This window comes from Schistocerca gregaria, chromosome 2 (assembly GCF_023897955.1).
Source record: "Schistocerca gregaria isolate iqSchGreg1 chromosome 2, iqSchGreg1.2, whole genome shotgun sequence".
Classification (NCBI taxonomy): Eukaryota; Metazoa; Arthropoda; class Insecta; order Orthoptera; family Acrididae; genus Schistocerca; species Schistocerca gregaria.
This window is the reverse complement of record NC_064921.1, coordinates 727,963,283-727,988,277: the sequence shown is the minus strand read 5'-3', so window position 1 is coordinate 727,988,277 and position 24,995 is coordinate 727,963,283. Positions and strand designations below refer to the sequence as shown.

Sequence of the window (24,995 nt, the reverse complement as noted above, 5' to 3'; positions counted from 1 at the left end):
CGTTATGTCTGTTTTTGCAAAATCCAGCAGTTAATTGTGAAAATTACAGATTTTTTTTGTGGTCATGATAACACACCCTGCGCAACTTTACTCAGTGCCTTCTCTGAAAACTACCTAGAATGGATCGTTAGGAACCCCACTCATGATGGAAATATATTGGATGTAATGGCAACCTCTTTGAGGATGTCCACATCGAAACTGGCATCAGTGACCAATACATGGCTGTGTCAACAATGATTACCAAAGTACAAAGGATAACTAAACAAGCAGAAAGATATATGTGTTCAGTAAACTAGATAAAAAATCGATAGTGTCATACCTCAATGAGGAACTTCAAACTTTCAGCACAGGACAGGAACATGTACAGGAACTCTGACTCAAGTTTAAAAGACTAGTTGACCATTCGCTGGATATATGTGTACCAGTAGAAAAGTTCATAATGGGAGGAAACCTCCATGGTATACTATCACTGTAAAAAGAAATTTCTAAAGAAACAGAGATTACTGCATGATAGGTGTAAAACAAAGTGTAGGGCTATGAATAGAGAGATGCTGTATGAAATGTGCAATGAAGAGAGCCATGCATGATACCTTCAGTGACTACCATACCAGAATACTGTCAAGTGATCTTTCACATAACTGAGAGAAGTTCTGGCAATATGTAAAGGCTGTTAGTCAGACCAAAGTTAGAGTGCTGTCCATAGTGAATGACACAGGAAATGAAATTGAGGAAAACCCAGGAAAATTGCCCTAATTTAAGCCTTGTACCACCAAAAAGATGAATGAAACAAGTATTAGTGTCAGTGTCATAGAGAAACAGCTGAAACTGTTAAAATTGGACAATGATTCAGGACCCAATGGTTCCCTGTCAGATTCTGTACTGAATTTTTGGCTGAGTTAGCCTCTCTTCTAATTATAATCTATCATATATCTGTTGAACGACCTGCCCAGTTCTTGGTAAAAGGCACAAGTCACACCCATCTACAAGAAGGGTGGTAGAAGTGATCCACAAAACTGCCACCCAGAATCCTTGACATAAATTGGTTGTAGTATCTTAGAACATATTCTGAGCTCAGACATAATGAGGTACCTTGAACTGAATAACCTCCTCAATGCCAACCAGCATGGATTTTGGAAACACCAATCATGTGAAACCCAATTCATACTTTCCTCAAGTGATATACTGAAAGCTTTGGATAAGGCAATCAGGCAGACACTGCACTTCTTGATTTCTGAAAAGCATTTGACTGAGTACCACACCTACGTTTATTGTTAAAAGTATGAGCATATGGATATCAAGTGAAATTTGTGACTGGATTGAGAGCTTTTTGGTAGGGAGGATGCAACCTGTTATCTTGGATGGTGAGTCATCATCAGATGTAGATGTAATTTTGGTTGTGCCGCTGGAATGTGCGATGGGACCCTTGCTGTTCATGTTGTATATTAGTGACCTTGCAGATAGTATTAATAGTAAAAATCAGGATTTTTACAGATGGTGCAGTTATCTATAATGAAGTACAATCTGAAGGAAGCTCCATAAATGTTCAGTCAGAACTTGATAGACTTCAAAGTGTTGCAGGGATTGGAACTTGCTTTAAATGTTCAGAAAAGTAAAATTGGGCACATCACAAAACAAAACAAAAAAATGTAGTATCCTATGACTATACTATCAACAAGTCACTGTTGGAATCAGCCAACTCATTCAAATACCTGGGTTTAACAGTTTGTAGGGATATGAAATAGAATGGTCACATAGGTTCAGCCATGGGTAAAGGACAACTTCAATTTATTGATAGAATACTGGGAAAGTGCAATCAATCTCCAAGAAGATTGCTTACAACTCATCTGTGTGACTGGTTGTAAAATATTGCTCAAGTGTGTGAGAGTCATACCAGATACTGAATACTGATCATATGGAGAGAAGGGCAGCATGAATGGTCAAAGATTTGTTTGGTCTGTTGGAAAATGTCACAGAGGTAATGAAGGAACTGAATTGAAAGACCCTTGAAGACAGATGTAAACTATCCTGAAAAAGTCAAAGTGTCAAGAACCAGCGTGGAGTGACTGCTCTAGGAATATACTACAACTCCCTATGTATCGCTCACTTAGGGACTGTGAAGATAAGTTTAGAATAATCACTGCATGCACAGAAGCATTCAAACAATCATGCTTCATACATGAATGGAACAGAAAGAAACTCTAATAACTGGTACAATGGGATGTACCCTCTGCCCTGCATGTCACGGTGGTTGCAGAGTATACTGTAGGTGTAGATGTAGATGTAGAGTCCAGCATTCTGTGTGCTACCTCCTGACCCAGCCACATAGTTTTGGGTTTACCATCACATTAGGGTAGGTTCTGGTCCAATAAATGGAGTCATGGTACCTGTCATTGCTAGCCTATCAACTTGATGACCAACAACAGAAATAAACCATATTCCTGTTGTTTGTGTTGTGTCTGTAATTAATGGCCATCAACTTGACAATTACACATGATCAAGATATGTTATAAATGACAACAGAATGGAAATATACTTATTTTATTTGTTCCTAACAATTCATGTTGTTAACTATGCTATCCACACTTTTATAATCCACAGACTTCCAGAGAAGTCACAATTTAATTGGTCTTAATTTTTTTCATCCACACCAGTTGAAAATTTTATTGCAGTCTGTTATAGGCCATTAATTCACATAAATTCTAATATTTAACTCAGTTCTACTCATACTAGAAAGCTAACATTCACTGTTAGTGCTTAACTTTCACAAGTACAATTATAAATGATTATTAATTAATAACCACTTGACTTCTTAATACAGTTCTTCCTATAAGCACCATCTTAGCTTTTACTGCCACTGATCTCTGTCTTTATGATCCAACCAACACATCTAGCTCCAGATACCTACCTACTCTCCTGACCAGTTGTTACATACTGCAAGAATGCCAGTTCGACTTGACACAACATTCCTGCTGCCTAAAAATGGCATGTAATGCACCGCAGGTTCCAGACTGTTAGACTGTGGCTACTGCATGCTAAGCAAAAGTGTATGACTGTAGCAGGCATAGTATCCTTATGACACGCACTATTTCATCTTGAGCACCATTTTGTGTTGAATCCAACGGATCTTTAAACACTCAAATGTAATGGCAGTGGAATATTCAGGATGAAGCATACATGGGATGTGCATTTGCAGGCATGTGACAGCATCCAGTTGGTACGTTGAAATCATGGTTTCTATCATTTTCTGAGATGGGCATTTCTCCCGTTCATTAACAAGGGTCAGTTTTGTGCTGGTCCTCTAAATATTTTCCATGGTAGTTTTGTTTTTCTCAACCTACACAATAAATTTCAGACAGGTGTGTAGCAGGCATAGTCTTGATGGATGGGTTAAACAGACATATTAGGAAGCTGCTCTGAAAGCAAAGGGACTTTTACTGCAGAATTAAACATAGCCAAAACCTCATGGACAAACAAAAACTGAATTAAGCTAAAATTAGCATAAAGAGACCCATAGCTGGTATATTCAAGAAAAGCAAAAATCTACCAATTTGACACAAAATCCTAATAAGTTTGAGTCGAATGTTAAATCAGTAAACGTATCAAAGCCAACTGTTCCGACACTCAGTCATCATAATAGTGTTAAAATGGAGATCACAGGAAAAGATTGAAATACGAAATGTCTTTTTTCAAAATTGTTTCACAGAAGAACATTATTTTTTTCAATTGTAACACAATTGGAAAAATGGTAGCTATTGATATAAATGAACATGGGATAGAAAATCAACTAAAATGACTCAAGACAGGAAGGGCAACTGGACCTGATGGGATACTAGTACGATTGCACAAAGATTATGCAAAATAATTTTCCCTGATCTAGCAGCAGGTTACTAAAGGTCATTTGAGAAAAAAAATTCAAAGTGATTGGAAAAAAATGATAATTAATTCTGTGTTAAATATAAAGGCACATCATGTAATTACACATATATGGCCTTACGTGTGAGGGCAAATGTTTGTTTTGTGTTGCATTAATTGTTTGATGTACTTTTTGGATGACATGTGGTTGGAGTGCACCAGCAGAAGGCTTTACAACACAGCAAATGCGGCATAGAGTTTCCAGTAACACACTGAATGATTATGGGGATCACTGGAGTAAGCACCTATCAATGAAGTAGTAATTGAAGAATTATTGTGTAAACACTTTTGTAAAAAGTCTGCAGTTCAACTCAGTATGAATTTGAGATCCACTTGATACAAATTGATGTGACTCAACTTGTAATAAAAGCAAATTGTCATGTAGAACAGTTGAAGTTCATTTCAAGACTAGAAATTGGAGAAAGTTTAATAAGTAATGTAACAAAATTAAATCTACATCAAGATTGTTCTATGGTTGTGAAACCCGGATCCCGCTCATGTGGTGACTGTGTGTAAAATACAAATTTGCAGTGAAAATGTTTTTTGGAGATTAACAAAATAAAATGTGACTTATGAAGAAGAATGAAACATTTAAAAATAGGAAACACTGTTTTGAAGAATATTTTAATTGTGACCTGGTTTCTCAAGATTGAAGATTATGCCACTACTCTCAAGTGAACATGAAGAACACTAATGAAGAGAGACAGTGTCAATACATATGTAAGTTTTGCCATACAGAAAACAAGGCTAGGCAACTGCACAAAATAAAAACAATTGAATAATTTGTTATTGTTTGAAATGCTAGACAGAACTGAAGATTGGACTTTACATTTCATCTGTAAAGTGATATAAGAGATTATTTCAAAGTTATCTACAAGTACTGTGAATAGGTGGTGTGGATTAATTCTACATAATATTTACACCACAGAAGAATTGACATTAACTGGAAATGATAAAATTCTTCATTTAATACACCAATATGGTATTAAATGCTGTGTATGCAAACTAGGAATGATTGTAAAAGATTTGTCATTAACAAAAAATAACAAACAAAAATAAATTTTTCTTGGCAACATTAACAAGCAAACTATTGTCAGGGAATTCAACAACAATATCAGTACACTACTAATCATTATCCAGTGACATACGGTAGGCAATTTAAATGGGGAAACAAGATTTTGTATTGACTGAATTTAATTTTGATTATCCTTCGACAATGAAAAGTCAAAACCTGGAAATCAAAGTTAACTTTGGTTTGCACTAATTGTATGCTAAACACTCAGTTCAGTCTATGAGAAGAATAGTTGGAGAAACCAATAACAGAGAGCACAGTAAGCTTCCTCATCAACTTGGGAGGTGAATAACAGCCTGAAGTTCACAGTCAACAGTTACTACATGATGTGGCCATGCAGCACAGTTGGCAACCAACATCCGGTGCTGCACAACACAGCCATGCAGTGGGTGTGTGAGACAGCTTCAGATGAAGAACAGATGCAGTTGACACAGTACACAAATGCTCAGCAGAGTCCACTGTACGGTTGATTGTGGACTGATTTCTAAATTGCAACTCATACATTGAAACTGAACTTGTTAGGTGAATATCAAGTGACACAGAAGATTTCTAAGACAAAATTTAGTTCCAACAGCAAATTTCAGAAGTTTTGTTGGTTAGTGAATGATACAGAGACAAGAAAAATATATCATTTACTATTAGTACTGTTTTAGTTAATTTGCAACACTAACTATGGGACTAAATACATTAATATTTGTTAGACTGACAAAAATGGCTCTCATTGAGAGGAGTAAACCATTTGATTCAATTATGCAGGCATTCACACAGAAAAATGAAAGATTTTCTCAAATGGAAGAAGAAATAATAACAGAACTGAACAGAGGGTTTTCTCAAATAGCAAATATATTTTCTCAATTCAGAGGAGGACTATATAATGTAGATCTTCAACAGATACACACTTTAGATGATCATTTAAACAAGGCTGTTCCAGCTCAAGAACTCGACTGAAAGTGGCTGGGCACCTGCAGGAACTGGTAGGCAGGAGTGAATAAACAGCTGGCACACTGTGTACATTGTCATAGTTGGACAGCACTGTTCACTGTGCACTAAACACTGGCTAGGGGTAGACCATGTACAAGGCAATAAAAGGTGGTTGATTATAATTTTTAATGTGTTGGATCATGTAGCTGGGGCCTTTCTGCAGTTTTTACTCTCTTCATTGTAGAAAACAGTTGTTCACAACCATGTGTTGAGCCAAACATATGTATGATGTCAGCTGTATTCCTGTGTAATTTGAGAAAGTCTTTCGTATAAAGATCATGATCCCATCTTACGAAATTCATGATTTTGTAATACCTGTCCTTGAGCAGTTTGATGTTTTGCAAAAGCTGCTTGTTCCATTTCTGTAGGAACATTATCTGGTACAACTGAAAATGGAACACTAAACAGTTTTAACTTATTTTGTAGGAATCACATGTCCTGAAACTCACCTCAATACCTTGATGAAGTTGTATGATAACTTGTTGATAATTGCCAAAACTTAGTTCTTCAGGCAACTGAAGGAATGAAAAACACTCAGAAAATGTTAAGTTTTCTGTTCCAAGTTGCTTTATAGGTGAATTTTGTCCATGAATGCATAAATTTTATTGCACATATCAACAATTAATAGATCCTTTCCTTGAAGCGATGCATTTAAGCTGTTTAAATGTCTTGTAATGGCAGTTAAAAAGGTCAGGTCCACCACTCATGTCTCATCACAGAATGATGGTTGCCGGTCTCCTTTCATTTCCATAAACAAGACAATTTCTTCCCAAATTGTGAAAAATATGTCAAGAACTTTGCCTCCGCTAAGCCACCATACTGTTCAGTGATAAGAAATATTGTCATAGGCTGATTCCAGGTCATGCAAAAAGACTTTGAACTGGTGGTGGTTGACACCTAGCGTCTCCCAAAATTTACACACTTCACCATGGCCTTCATGATGTGAGTGTGTTTCACACTTTCAACAAAAGAGACTTCATGTTGCTCAAAACAGAGAACACTTGTAATTTTTTTCCAAAATTTCTTTCTTTCTAAAATTCTGTCTAGATTTTTTGCTTCAGATAAGTCACGTAACCTTATTGGCTCCCAACCACTTGCAGTTGTCCCATAGCAAGAACATCTTTTCTGCAGACTCACAGACAACCACACACATGTGGTGACTCTGGATTGTGTACTCCTTCAGTATCACATCTATCAGCTCCTCAAAAACCTATAGTTCTGAATTAATGCCCCTCACAGATATTGTGAGCTGAGCAACATCTGTGGTTTCATCAAGGGTTAACAAAAAAGTTGTAAGGTCTGCCACTTCTGCTTCAGTTGATTTTCCAATCTGTGTTTATATTCGGAATCCAGTGAGGTACCATTTGCTTGGAGAAGCAAACTCTTTCAAACTCCATAATGTCTGCTGGTGCTAAGCACTCGACAATGGCAAGCAGACATGATTTCACCAAGGTAACCATTGAGAATGCTGTTCCAGTTGTTGCAATGATGTGTGCAACTTTGTAGCTTGCTTGAAGCATCACCTCAGAGTCAAATCTTTGTCAGTGTCAGCAGTCTACAATAGTTGCATAACACGTATACAGAGGGTCTAGAAGAAGTATGTATTCATTTGTGATTTTTATTTATTTATTTTATGTCAGATTTGCCTGTTGCTGAACTTTGCTCTTCAGTGTGACTATGAGTTGCTTTCTTGTGTTACTGTCCACCTCATCATACTGTATCACAAGAAGGGACATATAGTGATGCTGTGTACTATAATTCTTAATTGTACTCAGAACTTTATGGCACAAAAGCCACTGAGGCAACCCATCTTTCTCAAAAAATGAAAACTGTTCTTCCCAACTTGGCAAAAATGACAACAGGCTGCTTCTAGAACTCATTGTTGTCACTACTTCCATTAAGAAGCACAAGATGTAACTAAGTGACAGGCACATAATGCAGCAGTGTGCATGTATGGTGAAATGGGCCCCTGTGTGTGGCCTATCCCCTAGCGCCTGCTCACTGGGCAAGCTATTGAGCACCTGCAGGTGCCCATGCCCCATGGGGGCTGACTTGGACCATATTTTGGTGCATTATAATAGCTTATATAATATAAAGGCTCAAGAAGAGTTGTAGTATTAATTAAGAATGTCATCATGGAACCATTTTCTTTTTCCCTATAAGGACACCTGTTGTGGTGTATATTAATGTGGTGTAAATAAGTGGGGACTTGGGGAAAGTCTGCCAATAATTACTGCAGATTTAGTACCATTTACTTTCTGTTCAAGGTAATACCTTTTCTATCCTTGCTACATGGAGGTATTAGTTTATTCATAATTACCATGATCTTTTTACCCTTTGTCTTCTGTGCACATAAGCAATATTTTTCTCTACAGGGAAGTATCAGTTTTGTGTTTGGAATATTGCTCATATAGAAGAGTCCACCAGACACGGTAAGGCTAGTTGTGACAATGCAGGAGGAAACAGAACATCTTCTTGGAATCTTCCACTGGGAGAGAAATGGTTTATTTTAATGATGGTGTCAACCCATTAATAAGTTTTGGGAATCATAGTATTGTTTTAAATTAGTGATGGTAATACCCCAATGACAAGTCCTAGATGAATGTTATTAGAATAGAATTTTGTTCATCTTTATAATGAAATTTTCTAGGTTAAATTTATTAAATGACAGAATCTGAGGAGGATGTCTACAGTTTTCTAATGAGTGGTAATGCTAAATGTATATGGGTTTTGAACAAAAGAAATTTGTGCTATTTTGAGTATACGGATTGATACTGTGACTGGATTTTAATAATTTTCTGAAGATTGTTAATGAATTAATTTAAAAATTTAGGCAATGTTGATTACCTTAACAATAAGTACTCAAGCTAATTATTATTGTAGCAAACCTGTAGAATTTGAGGAAGGATGAATCACGAGTTGTTATTACCTTGGAGCATTGTCCAAGTAGCTTCAGGCTGAGGAATTCTAATGTTTAACACCAAAATGAATCTTAAAATTTTTCTAGATTTTATTTTCAACTACATAATAATTTAGTAGTGTAAATAACATAGTCTATGTAAATACAATAAGTTATGGCCATATAAATGCCAATAGAAGCTATTGCTTTATGGGTATGGCACATTTTGAGCTTCAATGGTAAAGAAAGAAGAATGATGAAATAATATATGAAGATGTTACCGGTATGATATTTACAAAAATGATTCCAGTGTATTGAAATATTGTATCTGTAACAGAAATCTGTCAATTAATTAATATGACCAATTTTATTAAAGCCCATATCATTATTTGACTTTGAAATGAAAATAACAATGATAATAACGATGAATATAATGTGATTGGATATGTAAGAAATCTACTTACCAAGCAGTGGCAGGAGAACACACTTATAAATAATGTTTTACTTATGCAAGCTTTCAGAGCCAATGGCTCCTTCTTCTGGCAGAAGGGTTGAAGGGGAAGAAGAGGGGTGGAAGGAGAGGAACTGGAGAGGTTTAGAACAAGGGGTAGAGTTTGGAAAAATTGCACCTCTCCTGATCCAGGGTTCTGGATACTTTGCTGAACTATATCCTTGTACTCCAATTCCTTTCCTTTCACCCCTCTTCCTCCCCATCAATCATTCTGCCACAAGAAAGAGCCACTGGCTCTGAAAGCTTGCATAAGAAAAAACCATTTTTATATGTGTGTTCTACTGCCACCACTTGGTGAGTAGATTCCTCACCTATCCATTTACATTATATTGTCAAAAATTGATTACTTTTGTTGTTATAAATAATACAAAAAAATTATATACCTACCTTTTATAACTCATAAACCTATAGTTTTCTAAAACAAATCCAAAAATGGTATAATTTTTTTGAGTAGAAGAATAATTAATTAATAACAAGGATAATCAAATGTTATTTCTTTATGAGGGGACTTAAGTGAGTTACACATGCTTTGCCATCCTAAGACCATTGCATAGTGCCTTGTCAAAAGGGAGTACATGTTCTGGGTTCTTTTGTAGTATGGATATCAGGTGCATCACAGCACAGAACTGTAGTGGTATGATACTGGAAATGTACCCCAAAATTGAAGTATGCTGGACAGTACAATTCTTGAGAGCAAAAGTCTACATTGCATATCTATTGATCATAAAATTCAGATGGTACCTGGACTAAATGTAATGTTGTGTCCACCTGTAGTGAAATGTTGCCAAAAATTTGACCAAGGCTGTACAGAGGTACGTGGTGCTGACTGGGAAGGAAGGTCATTGACATCAATCACAGACAATGATGTTCAGGCTCCATAGGAACTGATTTGTAGCAACTTCTGATGATGAGGCTGTCCACACTGCATTTCCCAAATGGCTGTTATGACCAAAGAGAAGACTGAGAAATGAGTGTTTGGTAAAACATTCTGGCCATTGTTGACAGAAACTTAGTGACTGTTGAAAAGTAGTGTCATGTATCTGTGTCACTTTGAAGTGCAGCATTCAGCAAAACTATTTTGACGAGCCATAATAATGTGTAACTTATTTTTTGATGTCCTAGTGTACGTGAATGAAAAATAATTCTTACTGTGTTGTTTTTTAATTGGATAGATGAAGGGGCAATGACAACATAGATGGAGAAGAGGGTTAAATAAGAAGGAATGATGGCCACATGAGCTAATGTAACAAAAAAAACAATCATTTATTGGAAAAATTATTTAATTGGATAGATAAAAAATCTACTCACCAAGCATTGGCAGAACACATACATAGAAGACAGTTGTAACTGGCAGAACTTCAGAGTCAGTGGCTCCTTCTTTGGGCAGAAGTGTTGAAGGAGGAGGAACGAGGGGTGAAGGAAAAGGACTGGAGAGGTCTACGAAAAGGGGTAGATTTTGGGAAAGTCACCCAGAGGGTAAGGGGAGACTTACTGTATGGGATGAGAAGGAAAGACATTGTTGGGTACTACATCAGATGAGATTTAAAAACCTGAGAGCTTAAAGGTGAAGCTGGAAGACAGTGTAATATGCAGACAGAGATGTTTAATGTAATGTTTAATATTTGAATTAGACTGCTTAGAAAATGGTAACATATGTGGTAGTATATGTGAGAGTACATAGTTTTTACAGAAATGAATTCAGATTTTTCTCATAAGACTCAGAGGTGCATAGTTTTCTGTAGTCTAGTCATCTATAAATGAGCAAGATAGGTGGTAAGTAATTTTATGTTAGAGCTTACAATTTTTAAGCACAATGAAAAAGACTGGCTCAGCACCCAGAGACAGTGGTCTTTTTAGTGTGAGCTGTGCTTGTGTGAATGTGCGTGTGTGTTTTCTATTTTTCAAGAAGGAGTTTTTGTCAAAGTTTAACATTTTAGCAGTCTTTTCATTGTGTGTATCTGAAATGCAACACCTGCTCTGTGGTGAGAACTAATCTCACCTTTCCATACTATTGTTGTTCATAAACTAACTTGTTACTTTAGTGAAAGTATAGATTTTGGAATAGGTAAAATCATAACTACAAAACTATAACAGTAGCATTTTGAGAGAATTTCGTTTCAAGGTTGAAACTTTCTAGCAGATGAAAATTTTACATGTAAATAACTTTTGAAAAATTAAGTGTTCAGAAAAAATAAAACATTCCTTTGAGAGAGATGAATGAGAGCTTTCAAATAATCTCTGTCAACACTGACATAAACAATTTTAACAAGGTTTATTTTTCACATCCAGATGGCTTACAGTTATAGTAAATTTAGAATATTTATTTAAATTAAATATTTTGTACTTGAACTGTTTATAATATTATCATCATGTGACTGTAAATTATCCTGTGAACAATAAAGTTTAGTGAATTACTGCATGTATAAGACTTTGTGTATACATCATGTGTGCATTACATGTATATTGGAAAACAAAGAAATGAAATTTGTTTGAGGGATAGAATTGTAGCAGATAGAGCTATTTCACCTTGCTTTTGTTATTGTTGTGGCCTTCAGCCCTTAGACCAGTTTGATGCATTTTTCTATGCTACTCTACCCTGTGCAAACCTCTTCATCTCCAAGTAACTACTGCAACCTACATCCTTCTGAATCTGCTTAATGTATTCACTTCTTGGGTTCCCTCTATGATTTTTACCCTCCACGCTTCCCTACAGTACTAAATTGGTGATCCATTGATGCCTTAGCATGTGTTCTACCAAACAATCTCTTCTTCTAGTTAAGTTGTTCCACAAATTCTGCTTCTCCCCAATTCTATTTTCACTAGTTAAGTGATCTACCCATCATTCAACATTGTCCTGTAGCACCATATTTCAAAAGCTTATATTCTCTTCTTGTCTGATCTGTTTATCATCCATGTTTCACATCCTTATATGGCTTCACTCCATACAAATACTTTCAGAAAAGGCTTCCTGATACTTAAATCTATACTCAATATCAACAAATTTATCTTCTTCAGAAACGCTATCCTTGCCACTGCTAGACTACATTTTATATCCTCTCTACTTTGACCACCCTCAGTTATTTTGCTCCCAAAATAGCAAAACTCATCTACTAGTTTAAGTGTCTCCTTTCTAATCTAATTCCCTCAGCATCACATGGTTTAATTCAACTACATTCCATTATCCTTGTTTTGCTCTTGTTAATAATCATCATATATCATCTTTTCAAGACACTGTCCATTCTGTTCAACTCTTCTTCCAAGTCCTTTGCTGTCCCTGACAGAATTTCAATGTCATCAGCAAACCTCAAGGTTTTTATTTCTTCTCCCTGGATTTTCATACCTATTCTAAATTTTTATTTGGTTTCCTTTACTGCTCATTCAATGTACAGATTGAATAACATAGGGGATAGGTTACAATCCTGTCTCACTCCCTTCTCAATCGCTGCTTCGCCTTTTGTGCCACTCTACTCTTATAACTGCCTTCTGGTTTCTGTACAAATTGTAAATAGTCTTTTGCTCCCTGTATTTTACACCTGCCACTTCCAGATCTTGGAAGAAAGTATTCCAGTCAACACTGTCAAACGATTTCTACAAGCCCACAAATACATAGATTTGTCTTTCCTTACCCTAGCTTCTAAAATAAGTCATAGGGCCAGTATTGCCTCATGTGTTCCTAGATTTCTACAGAAGCCAAATTGATCTTCCCTGAGGTCGGCTTCTACCAGTTTTTCTATTTGTCTGTAAAGAATTCATGTTAGTATTTTGCAACCATGACTTATTAATCTGATAGTTTGGTGATTTTCACACCTGTCAGCACCTGCTTTCTTTGGAATCGGAATTATTATATTCTTCTTGAAGTCTGAGGGTATTTTGCCTGTATTATATATTGTGCCCAGCAGATGGAAGAGTTTGGCCATCATTGGCTCTCCCAAGCCCATCAGTAGTTGTAATGAAATGTTGTCTACTCCCGGGGCCTTGTTTCTACTTAGGTCTTTCAGTGCTCTGTCAAATTCTTCACACAGTGTCATATCACCGTTCTCATCTTCATCTATGTCCTCTTCCATTTCCATGATGTTGCCCTCTTCCACAGATGTTCTATATATTCCTTCCTCCTTTTGGATTTCCTGTTTTTGTTCTGGACTTGTTTACCACTTGAGTGTTTGATATTCACAGAGGTGACTCTCTTTTCTCCAGAAGTCTCTTTAATTTTCCTGTAGGCAGCATCTATCTCACCCCTAGTGATATATGCTTCTACATCATTTCATTTGTGCTCTAGCCATTCTCGCTTAGCCTTTTTGTTCTTTCTGTTGATCTCATTTTTTGTGACATTTTTATTCCTTTTCACCTGCTTCATTTACAGCATTTTTATATTTTCCCAATTCATCAATTAAAATCAATATATCTTGTGTTACCCAAGGATTTTTACTAGTCTTTTTACCTACATACCTTCACTATTCCATCTCTCAAAGTTACCCAATCTTCTTCTACTGTATTCCTTTTCCTTGTTCTTGTCAATTGTTCCCTAATGCTCCCTCTGAAACTCACTACAACCTCTAGTTCTTTCAGTTTATCCAGATCCCATCTCCTTAAATTCCTACCTCTTTGTAGTTTCTTTAGTTTTGATGTACAGTTCATAACCAATAAATTGTAGTCAGAGTCCACATCTGCCCCTGGAAATGTCTTACAGATTAAAACCTGGTTCCTAAATCTCTGTCTTACCATTATGTAATCAATCTGAAACCTTCCAGTGTCTCCAGGTCTCTTCCATGTATACAACCTTCTTTCATGATTCTTAAACCAAATGTTAGCTATGATTAAATTATGTGCTGTGCAAAATTCTACCACGTGGCTTCCTCTTTCATTCCTTATCCTCAGTCCATATTTTCATACTACTTTACCTTCTCTTCTTTTTCCTACTATCGAATCCCAGTCCCCCATGACTATTAAATTTTCATCTCCCTTAACTATTTGAAAAAATTCTTTTATCTCATCATACGTTTCTTCAATCTCTTCATCATCTGCAGAGCTAGTTGCATATAAACTTTTTTTTCCATTATTAAATGTACTCCTGCATGACCCCTATTTGATTTTATGTTTATAAGTCTGTATTCACCTGACCACAAGTTGTATTCCTCCTGCCACTGAACATCTCTAATCCCCACTATATTTAACTTTAACTTATCCATTTCCTTTTTCAAATTTTCTAACCTACCTTGCCGATTAATGGATCTGACATGCCACGCTCCGATCTGTCCAATCCATAGAATGCCAGTTTTGTTTCTCCTGATAACAGCATCCTTGCGAGTAGTCCCCACCCATAGATCCAAATGAGGGGGCTATTTTACCTCTGGAATATTTTACCTAAGAGGATGCCATCATCAATTAACCATACAGTAAAGCTGCATGCCCTTGGGAAAAATTATGGCTGTAGTTTCCCCTTGGTTCCAGCCGTCTGCAGTACCAGCACAGTAATGTTGTCTTGGTTGATGTTACAAATCAAATTCAGTCATGCCACTGCAACTACTGAAATAGCTGCTGCCCCTCTTCAGCAGCCACATGTTTGTTTGGCCTCTTAACAGATACTCCTCTGTTGTGGTTGCACCTACAGTACAGCTAACTGCATTGCTGAGGCATGCAAGCCTTCCCACGAATGGCAAGGTCCATGTTTCATGATTAATGCTAAAAGTCAAAAGCATCATGGGAGATAGTCATTCAGCTCCAGCTAATATCCCAAGAGCATATGTTAGTAGCGCAATCAACCAATATAGTGCTTCCTCATGTGATATCTCACAAAAAGCTATGATCCTAAAATTACCCTGCTGAGGTAGGACTAACTATAACTTGCAGCTCAATTTTAGGGACTATATTTTTCGTACCAGGAGGTAAAGGAAAAAACAGGGACATGAAGTTTTCATAGATAACTGATACATTTGATGCATGGTTAATTGCCAGAAATGTCTAATCCCACCAAAGCTGTGTCTATCCTATCCCAGTGATTTCCAGCCTGGTCAGTAGGTCTATTTTTAAGGTAAATCAGTTCAAAAGATGTAACTGCATAATAAATATAGTTTCAGGTGGAACAGCTGCTAGTAACACAAAATACTGCAGTTTTGATGAAGTGCAGGCATTTTTTTTAAAGCTGCATTTAGTCTTTTGCATGAAAACATCAATACCATCATTAGTAAAAAGAAGGAACAGTACTAAAAAAATGAAATAACAGATGAAATTTCAGCTAAATTCTTGTGCATATACAAACATCATGTGGAAATCATTGAAATTGAACAGATGTGCCTTAATGGTACAAATTAAAATTGTACTATTATAGAACCAATATAAAGAAATGTGCAGTGAGTTACTCATGCAAAAAAGAGGTTAAGTGCTAGGATTTACAGATTAATGAATTTTGGGCTGAACAGCTCTTTGACACAGTTATTCAAAACTTCCACTCTGGTAGCAAGTTTTATTAAAAACTGAATATAGGAAGTTATTGCTACTCAACATGTGCACAGTTGCATTTAAGTTACTTTGAACAAAGGCATTGTTTGAGAATTGGTTTATTTCCAAGAATAGTGTTACAATAAATGTATCATATCAGCTATTTGTTTTAGTATTTTGTAAACAATAGGTGGTTGTAAGTGCTTTATACATTGTTGCAAATACAAAAACATTTTAGTAATGTTTATAAATTTTTAATATAATAAGTAATTAAAACTTCTATTATTTTCATAATTAGAGCATTTAACATAAAACTGTTTTATAAAAATCTCTTATAACTCTCAATATTTTGTGTATTATGCAGTACTCTGCATGCTTTGCCACGAGTAAATCAAAACTATACAGTGATAAAAGAAAGGATTCTCATGTATCTTGTCAGGTGTAAGTGTCAGTACTTTACCTGACATGTTATCCTTCTGACATCTGCTAGGAAAGACCACAAACTGCACAGTACTTGTGTTAAACATACACTACTTGTTTGTGAACTATGAATTGTAATTTTACATATGTGCTGTTCGTTACTACTATCATTATGAATGATGTACTATATGCTTTTCTCTTGTGAATATTACCAATAATAAGTGAACTATTCTGAACTTCATCAATTCATTTTTATGTCTTTTAGGGCTGTCTATCGCAAAGCAGACATCTATCTTCTTGATGATCCTCTTTCTGCTGTTGATCCACATGTAGGCAGACATCTCTTTGATCAGTGTATTATGGGATTGCTCAAAAATAGCATATGTGTTCTTGTTACTCATCAGATCCAGTTTCTGCATCATGTAGATGAAATAGTTATTCTTCAAGATGTAAGTCTTATTTCCTTCTTTAATATATGATGATAGTATCAGTGTACAAACTGCTTATTTTTCATATTTGTGAAAACTGTGACAAGCATTGTATTAACATTTATCACTACATGCAGAACCAGCCACTACAGACTACCACTGTAAAGTATACTGACAATCAGTGCTAATCTTCACACACCAATAATAATGGGTATTATTTCTGTATTAATTTTTATAGATAAAGGAAAAATGTATTACTTTTTGAACAAAATCACTGCTCTTCTTAAAATGTTCAGCTGTTGTTTTTGTTTAGTACCTCATACTCATTTAGAGAACACTATCAACTGTCCATATGCAGTGAAAGTTGAAACTGTTAAACCAAAAATGGAAACTCCAGGTTAGAATATCAACAACGTAGGAGAAGATAGATTGCTACTTACTGTAAGTATTACACATTATGTTACAGACAGGCACAATTAAAATACACTTACACATAAGCTTTTGGCTACAACCTTTGTTGGAAAAAGAAAGAGAAACACACACAGTTCAGTCACACAAGCAAGCACAGATCACATACGTGTGACCATCAGCTTTGGCAGCTCAGACCAGAAGGGAATCTTGGTGTGTGTGTGGGGGGGGGGGGGGGGGGGGAGGTAGGGAGGGGGGACTTGTAAAGGGGAAGCGATAGCAGTGTACAGGTAAGGGGAGAGAGGAGTATCAGGCAGAGTGTGCATGCACTAGATGGACAACAGGTGCAGTGTCTGGAGCTTGTGGTGCAGGGAGGTGGGGAAAGCTGAGCAAAAAGGAGAGGAATAGAGGAAGATTGACATTGGCAGAGGGCACCACACAAAGAGGGTTGGAGACAAGAATGGGGAGGAACTGATATGACAGAGAGGGTGGAAACTGTTGGATGGAGATAGTGGGGATAGTATGTTAAGATAGTTTGAGGCCTGGGTAATTATGGGAACAGAGAATGTTTGTAAGGATAACTCCCATCTGCACACAAAGAAGTGCTCTCTTCACGAGCCAATACAACTCCAGACTGGAACAGCTAAACAACATCCTTCAACAAGGCTTTGATTACCTATTGTCATGACCTGAAATGAGGGACATCCTCCACAAGATCGGTCCACCCCTGTCTTCCATTGCCAACCAACCTCAACAACACCTTAGTTCATCCGTATGTTGCTCCCAATCCCAACCCTTTGTCACAAGGATCATATTCCACTGGAACACCCAGGTGTGAGACCTGCCCATCCACCCACTCAGCAATTCCTATTCCAATATTGTCGTAAGCTTATCCTATCCCATCGGAGGCTGAGCCACCTGTGAAAGCAGCCATGTCATGTACCATATCAGCTGCAATCATTGCACAGCATTTTATATTCATATGGTTGTCCTCAAGGATGCATCTCCACTGCCATATTTTATATTTGTATGGTTGTCCTCAAGGATGCATCTCCACCGCCAAACTGTGACCAAAAACAAAGTAGACCCCACTGTCGAACAATATGCAGCAGAACATAACGTCCTTGATTTCAATTGCTGCTTCACTATCCTAACAACACATTATCCACTCCCGCAATTGTCACAGCCTGAAGGTATGGTAATATACCACCCTGACACCCTCCACCCAGCAGGTTCCACCCCCTCTGCCCTGTAACTTCCTTCCCATTCTCAACTCCCACCCACTTTGTGTCCTGCCCTCTGCCAATGCACCCACCCATCTTTCCTGCTCCTCCACTTTTTTGCTCCATTTTTCCCATCTCCTGATGCTGCACCTTTTGGCAGTCTAGTCGATGAACACTCAGCCAGACAGTGCTCCTCTCTTTTCCCACCCACAAACTGCTATCCGTTCCCCTTCTCACCCAGTCCACAATGGGGCTTCTATTTCACTTGATGGCTGCAGTGTAGTCTAAGCTGACAGGGTTGGCAGTCGTGTGCTTGAGGTGTGCTCACTTGTGTGAATGCATGGTGTGTGTTTCTCTTTCTTTTTCTGATGAAAGCTATGGCTAAAAGCTTATGTGTATGTGTCTTTTAATTTTAACTGCCTGCAACCTAATGTGTCCTCTTTACAGCAAATAACAATCTATCAGTTCCTACATGGTTAAAATTGTTTAATATAAACATAAGTACTAACGGACATTTATGTCCCCTAGTCCATGTAATCTGATCAATTGTAGGAACACATGATACAACACTCTTTTATTTTATTTTTGAATATCTGGTGATTTCTGATTTCCTTCCTGATCTCTGCCAGTAACTTGTTAAAGATCTTTGCACCAAAATATGAAACTTTATAGACAGGAACGCAGTCTGTGTGTAAATTACACTACTGGCCATTAAAATTGCTTCACCATGAAGATGACATGCTACAGATGCAAAATGTAACCAACAGGAAGAAGGTACTAAGATATGCAAATGATTAGCTTCTCAGAGCATTCACACAAGGTTGGTGCCAGTGGTGACACCTACAATGTGCTGACATGAGGAAAGTTTCCAACTGATTTCTCATACACAAACAGGAGCTTACTGGTGTTTCCTGGTGAAACGTTGTTGTGAGAAATGTGTGCCATAATGTTTTGCGATTGTGGTTTATCATATTGTGACGTTGCTGCTCGTCTTGGTCGAGATCCAATGACTGTTAGCAGAATTTGGAATCCGTGTGTTTAGGAGGGTAATACAGAATGCTGTGCTGGATCCCAACGGCCTCATATCACTAGCAGTCATGATGACAGGCATCTTATCCACATGGCCGTAATGAATCATGCAGCCACGTCTCGATCCCTGAGTCAACAGATGGGGATATTTGCAAGACAACAACCATCTGCACAAACAGTTCGATGACATTTGCAGCAGCATGGACTATCGGCTCGGAGACCATGGCTGCGGTTACCCTTGAAGCTGAATCGCAGACAGGAGTGCCTGCGTTGGTGTACTCAACGACGAACCTGGGTGCACTAATGGCAAAACGTCATTCTTCCAGATGAATCCAGGTTCTGTTTACAACATCATGATGGTTGCATCCGTGTTTGGCGACAGCGCGGTGAACGCACATTGCAAGCATGTATTCATCATTGCCATACTGGTGTATCACCTGGCATGATGGTATGGGATGCCATTGGTTACACGTCACGGTCACCTCTTGTTTGCATTGACGGCACTTTGAACAGTGGACGTTACATTTCAGATACGTTACGACCCATGGCTCTACCCTTCATTTGATCCCTGCAAAACCCTACATTTCAGCAGGATAATGCACGACCGTATGTTGCAGGTCCTGTACGGTCCTTTCTGGATACAGAAAATGTTCGACTGCTGCCCTGGCCAGCACATTCTCCAGATCTCTCACCAATTGAAAATGTGTGGTCAATGGTGGCCGAGCAACTGGCTCGTCACAATACGCCAGTCACTTCTCTTGATGAACTGTGGTATCGTCTTGAAGCTGCATGGGCAGCTGTACCTGTACACGACATCCAAGCTCTGTCTGACTCAATGCCCAGGTGTATCAAGGCCATTATTACGGCCAGAGGTGGTTGTTCTGGGTACTGATTTCTCAGGATCTATGCACACAAATTGCGTGAAAATGTAATCACACGTCAGTTATAGTATAGTATATTTGTGCAATGAATACCTGTTTATCATCTGCATTTCTTCTTGGTGAAGCAATTTTAATGGGCAGTAGTGTACTTTTACTTATAGTGTTACGAAATTAACAGTTCACCCTAAATTTATACTTATTATTAATCAAATGTACCATTATATACTCTCAATCTCCCTGAAGAGCTTTAGCAAGATTTTTATTTACGTTGTTGTTGTTGTTGTCTTCAGTCCTGAGACTGGTTTGATGCAGCTCTCCATGCTACTCTATCCTGTGCAAGCTGCTTCATCTCTTGGTCTCCCTCTACGATTTTTACCCTCCACGATGCCCTCCAACGCTAAATTTGTGATCCCTAGATGCCTCAAAACATGTCCTACCAACCGATCCCTTCTTCTAGTCAAGTTGTGCCACAAACTTCTCTTCTCCCCAATCCTATTCAATACCTCCTCATTAGTTACGTGATCTATCCACCTTATCTTCAGTATTCTTCTGTAGCACCACATTTCGAAAGCTTCTACTCTCTTCTTGTCTAAACTAGTTATTGTCCATGTTTCACTTCCATACATGGCTACACTCCAAACAAATACTTTCAGAAACGACTTCCTGATACATAAATCTATATTCGATGTTAACAAATTTCTCTTCTTCAGAAACGCTTTCCTTGCCATTGCCAGTCTACATTTTATATCCTCTCTACTTCGACCATCATCAGTTACTTTACTTCCTAAATAGCAAAACTCCTTTACTACTTGAAGTGTCTCATTTCCTAATCTAATTCCCTCAGCATCACCCGATTTAATTTGACTACATTCCATTATCCTCGTTTTGATTTTGTTGATGTTCATCTTATATCCTCCTTTCAAGACACTGTCCATTCCATTCAACTGCTCTTCCAAGTACCCTGCACAATATTCCTACTGGACACTTTTGTATTATAAATGGTTTTCTGGTCTCACGTGCATATCCGCAGAAGATTTTACAATAGAGCAGTACTGAATGAAATTATGTTAACAATCCCACCTGCTGATCAACATAGTGAGAGAGATTGCTAAAGTCCAAGTCAGACAGAACTGAACTCTATTGTTAACTTACATACCTCAATTTGTAATCCATCTGAATGTCTAGGAATTTTGCACACAAAGTTTCATCTGGCATAGGTCCATTGACCTCCACTGTGTGTTATCCATACAGTCTCAGGTATGCATTAACTCAGATAACTAAACATTTGCAGCATAAAGCTGTGAACTTAATGAATAATTTCAAGATGTGAAGTGTAGATTACAGTTACCTATTCGTTAATTCATTTCTGTTTCATATGTAGCACATGATGACACTGGATTAACATTCAGAAGCAGTAGGATTAAAATCAAAGTGTGGCTACACAGAGTAACTTTTCCTACATTTCAGTATATGATTTATATGATAAGTTGGTTCACTTTGAAAGGACATGGCCAGTTTGCTTCCCCATCCTTCCCCTATTTGAGCTTGCACTCCATCTCATATGACCTCTTGGTCAGTGGCTCTTTAAACTCTGACCTCCCTTTCCTTAATTTTCTATTTACTGCATTCTCGTAGAACTCTGGGCCCAAAGATAATATTTTGATGATTTATTTTGATGATTTATTCTTACAGTATAACTAATTACTTTAATAGTCAAGGAATATATTACTGTATTTTTTTTTCATTCACATATACCAATTTAGAACCTGAAAAATTGTGTGTTGATGAAAAATGAAAAAAAGAATATTGTTTACAATATGAGCTATTTGAGAAAAGGATTTATCTGTTATTATTTTCAGGGCTTGGTTGAAGCAAAAGGCAGTTATTCTGAACTTCAGGAGTCTGGTCTGGATTTTGCAAAACTGATGAATTCTGAGTTTGAAGATACAACTGCGGAGGAAGACAATGAGCCTGAAGATGAAGAAGGAAAACGAGATCCTATTGAGGTGAGCTAGATTAAAACTTGTAACTAATCTTAACCTGTAGTGTCCATGTCTAACTCTCCTATATATTTGAGCTGTAAAGGCTACCTAACTTTTCTGTAAGCAATTACAATGCTTACTTCAAATTTTTCTTCTCATAAATTATCTCTATATCATGAGTTGTGCCTAAATAGCTCCAAAGTTTACTTAAACACACAGGCCACCATGTCATGTGATGTGACAGCAGCATATGAGATCAAAACTATAGCATGTGAGGAAACAAATTGACATGAATGGCACCCATTTTCTGATACGCCATCCCAACAAATTATGCCACAAAACACGCAGGCCACTGGGCACTAATCCATGTATTAAGGAAACATTTTTGCTCTCAGAAACAGTAGTTAACTGAATTATTTGTTAGGATACTACTATATATTCATTACTAGTTATGAGCATTCCTTATGTGTAATCTTTTATTGTTTCCTGTTACATATTCTAATATCTATACATTCCTTAATTTTAGACTCAAGTACTTTTCTGTGGCATCTTCCTCTCATTCCATACATTCATACACTCACCTGAAGGGTCTCCTTCAGGATAGGATTTATGGAACATGGTGTGTGAATGAATGATGAGAATTTTGTCATATCTCTTCACCCACCTTCCAACATGAATTAGTGTCCGTTGATAAACCCTGCCCTTCTGGAAATCACACAGGCTCAAATCTGGTGATTTTGGTGACCACACAGTTTGGAATGATTGTCCAATGATTTGGTTTTTTTCCAAATGTATTACACAGTAACCTAGTGACCTCATAAGCAATGTGATGAGGAGCTCCTTCATGCTTCAGAAAGATGAGCCCAAAGCACCTCCTCCTGTAGAGCAGGGGTAACATGTAGATGAAGCAGATCACAGTAGCATGTGGCATTGACACTGCATGTCCTTGATCCCTGGGTTCTGAGTTCCTCAGAGAAAAACGGACCAGTCTTAACTGTGTCATGAAGCCACACCACACAGTGATGCATTGACTATGCAGTGGAACTTCACGAATGTATGTCATTGGTAATTATTCCCAAATGTGACAATTGTTAGTATTTGCTGAAAGAAACATAAGAGCAAAGTCTACTTTAATGTCTGTACCATGTGGCAAAAGTTGGTGTGTAACGTGAAATTTGTACAGATACCATTTCAAAGTTGTTCTCAGCACTTTGGTCCATGGAATGTTTGGCCATCACAGCACAGCTTGTACACTGTTTGAACACTGCACATTGCAGCCAACATACTCATCAATGGCATCAATAATTTCTTTAATAACGAATGACACAACCGGTCATCAGCCTCTCCCAGGAGCAATTCCTAAATCCCTAGTTAATTCGAACTTCCAAATCATGTTCTTCGACCCTGATGCAGAACGAGGAACTCTCTCTATTTCTTTAATGTGTCAATACTCACTAATATCAGCAGCACTATTGCTGTCATTTTGATAAAGCAGCTTTACGAGTAAAGCCCTGGTAACCTTCTCCAGACCCCTGTTGACTCTCTGCAACTGTAATGAACACTGATGCTTGTGTTTCAAACCTATGTTGCCATATCAATACTGGTGCTTAATGTCAAGTCATGACACTACCACTACTAACAACACAAACCTTGCACTGCACAGTCTGAATGTCATTCCCATAAAGTTGGATATCCATATAGCAGATATGATCATTTCTGTCTTCACTAGCTCAAGTAGTGAAAGGTTAATTATAACCACCTTGTACATGCACAGATTATTGCCTTGTCTGTACCAGAGTATTTGTTACTATGGAACATAGTGAGTCAGTCCATGTTGCTTCCCTGACTGGCTCAGATGCTCCTCAGATGCAAAGATCTGACAAGTCCTAGTTGGCAAATCATTGTAATCAATCCGAAATATTCCTGTTAGAGCAAACTGAATGTTTCATTCCTCAGTGAAGTCCCAAACAATAAATGAACCACTCTTCACCATTTCTGTTCATCTAGGCTTCAAGTCAACCAAAGTGTGCAGTAGATGCTGTATGACATTGCTAGTCAAACTGTTCTGCTCAAGAGCCAATACTGATGTTGCGGGGCAGCACCTCAGGCCACATATATACCAATCTTATTGTTAATTGGTAAATTAGCATGTTATGAACCCCCAGTAAATCAACTACATTACAGGCATGGAAGATTGGCTTTCGCCCCCAAGTACTGATAGTTAAAAGTCAGCACCATTTTGAACACTTCATGTTGGCTATGGCCTGTTTCAGACTGGTGGCAACCTCTGCAGTCTAACACTTGTGACACTATAATTTCATGGAGTAGTGTTGGTTTTACCACGTGCATGATTGGTTGCCCTTAATAATAGTATTTGTACTTATATTTCAATACACTGTTGAATATGAGACACCATCACAAAAGTTTGATAAGTGCTTTAAATGCCAGTTTTCTGATAGCCACTATGTTGTATTACAACAACCTTAATTAATTTATCATTCCTTGTTACAAATAAGTAAAGTTTTTGAAGATGACCATCCCTATAATGTGCACTGACAATTCTGTGTTACTTCTGGGTCAAAATTTGTACCATGGCTATTGGATACTGCCCTTAAGTTGTCAGCACTAGAAGACAAACAATAAAACATTTCCCCTCTCATATCTTTCAATCCTGCAGTAGTTGCACTGTTTACCTCTCTGCCCTTGAGGTAAGTGGCCAAATTTACGTACCTCATTGTCGAATTCACCAACATCTATTAAATATACACTCTTAAGAAGCTCTTATGTTACGTGATGTTTTTGGATGTGCCTTTG

General features: G+C 37.5%; 1 protein-coding gene across 2 annotated transcripts in view; it reads left to right on the top strand.

Annotated features, from left to right (window-relative positions):
• The window catches only part of LOC126334856 (probable multidrug resistance-associated protein lethal(2)03659), a 276,184-nt gene that overhangs the window by 143,527 nt on the left and 107,662 nt on the right, over positions 1-24,995 (top strand). For both annotated transcript variants that reach the window (XM_049997525.1, XM_049997526.1), the window contains 2 exons: positions 16,496-16,679; positions 22,059-22,205. In XM_049997525.1, the coding sequence (XP_049853482.1) occupies positions 16,496-16,679; positions 22,059-22,205 (331 nt within the window). The remainder of the gene's footprint in view (positions 1-16,495; positions 16,680-22,058; positions 22,206-24,995) is intronic.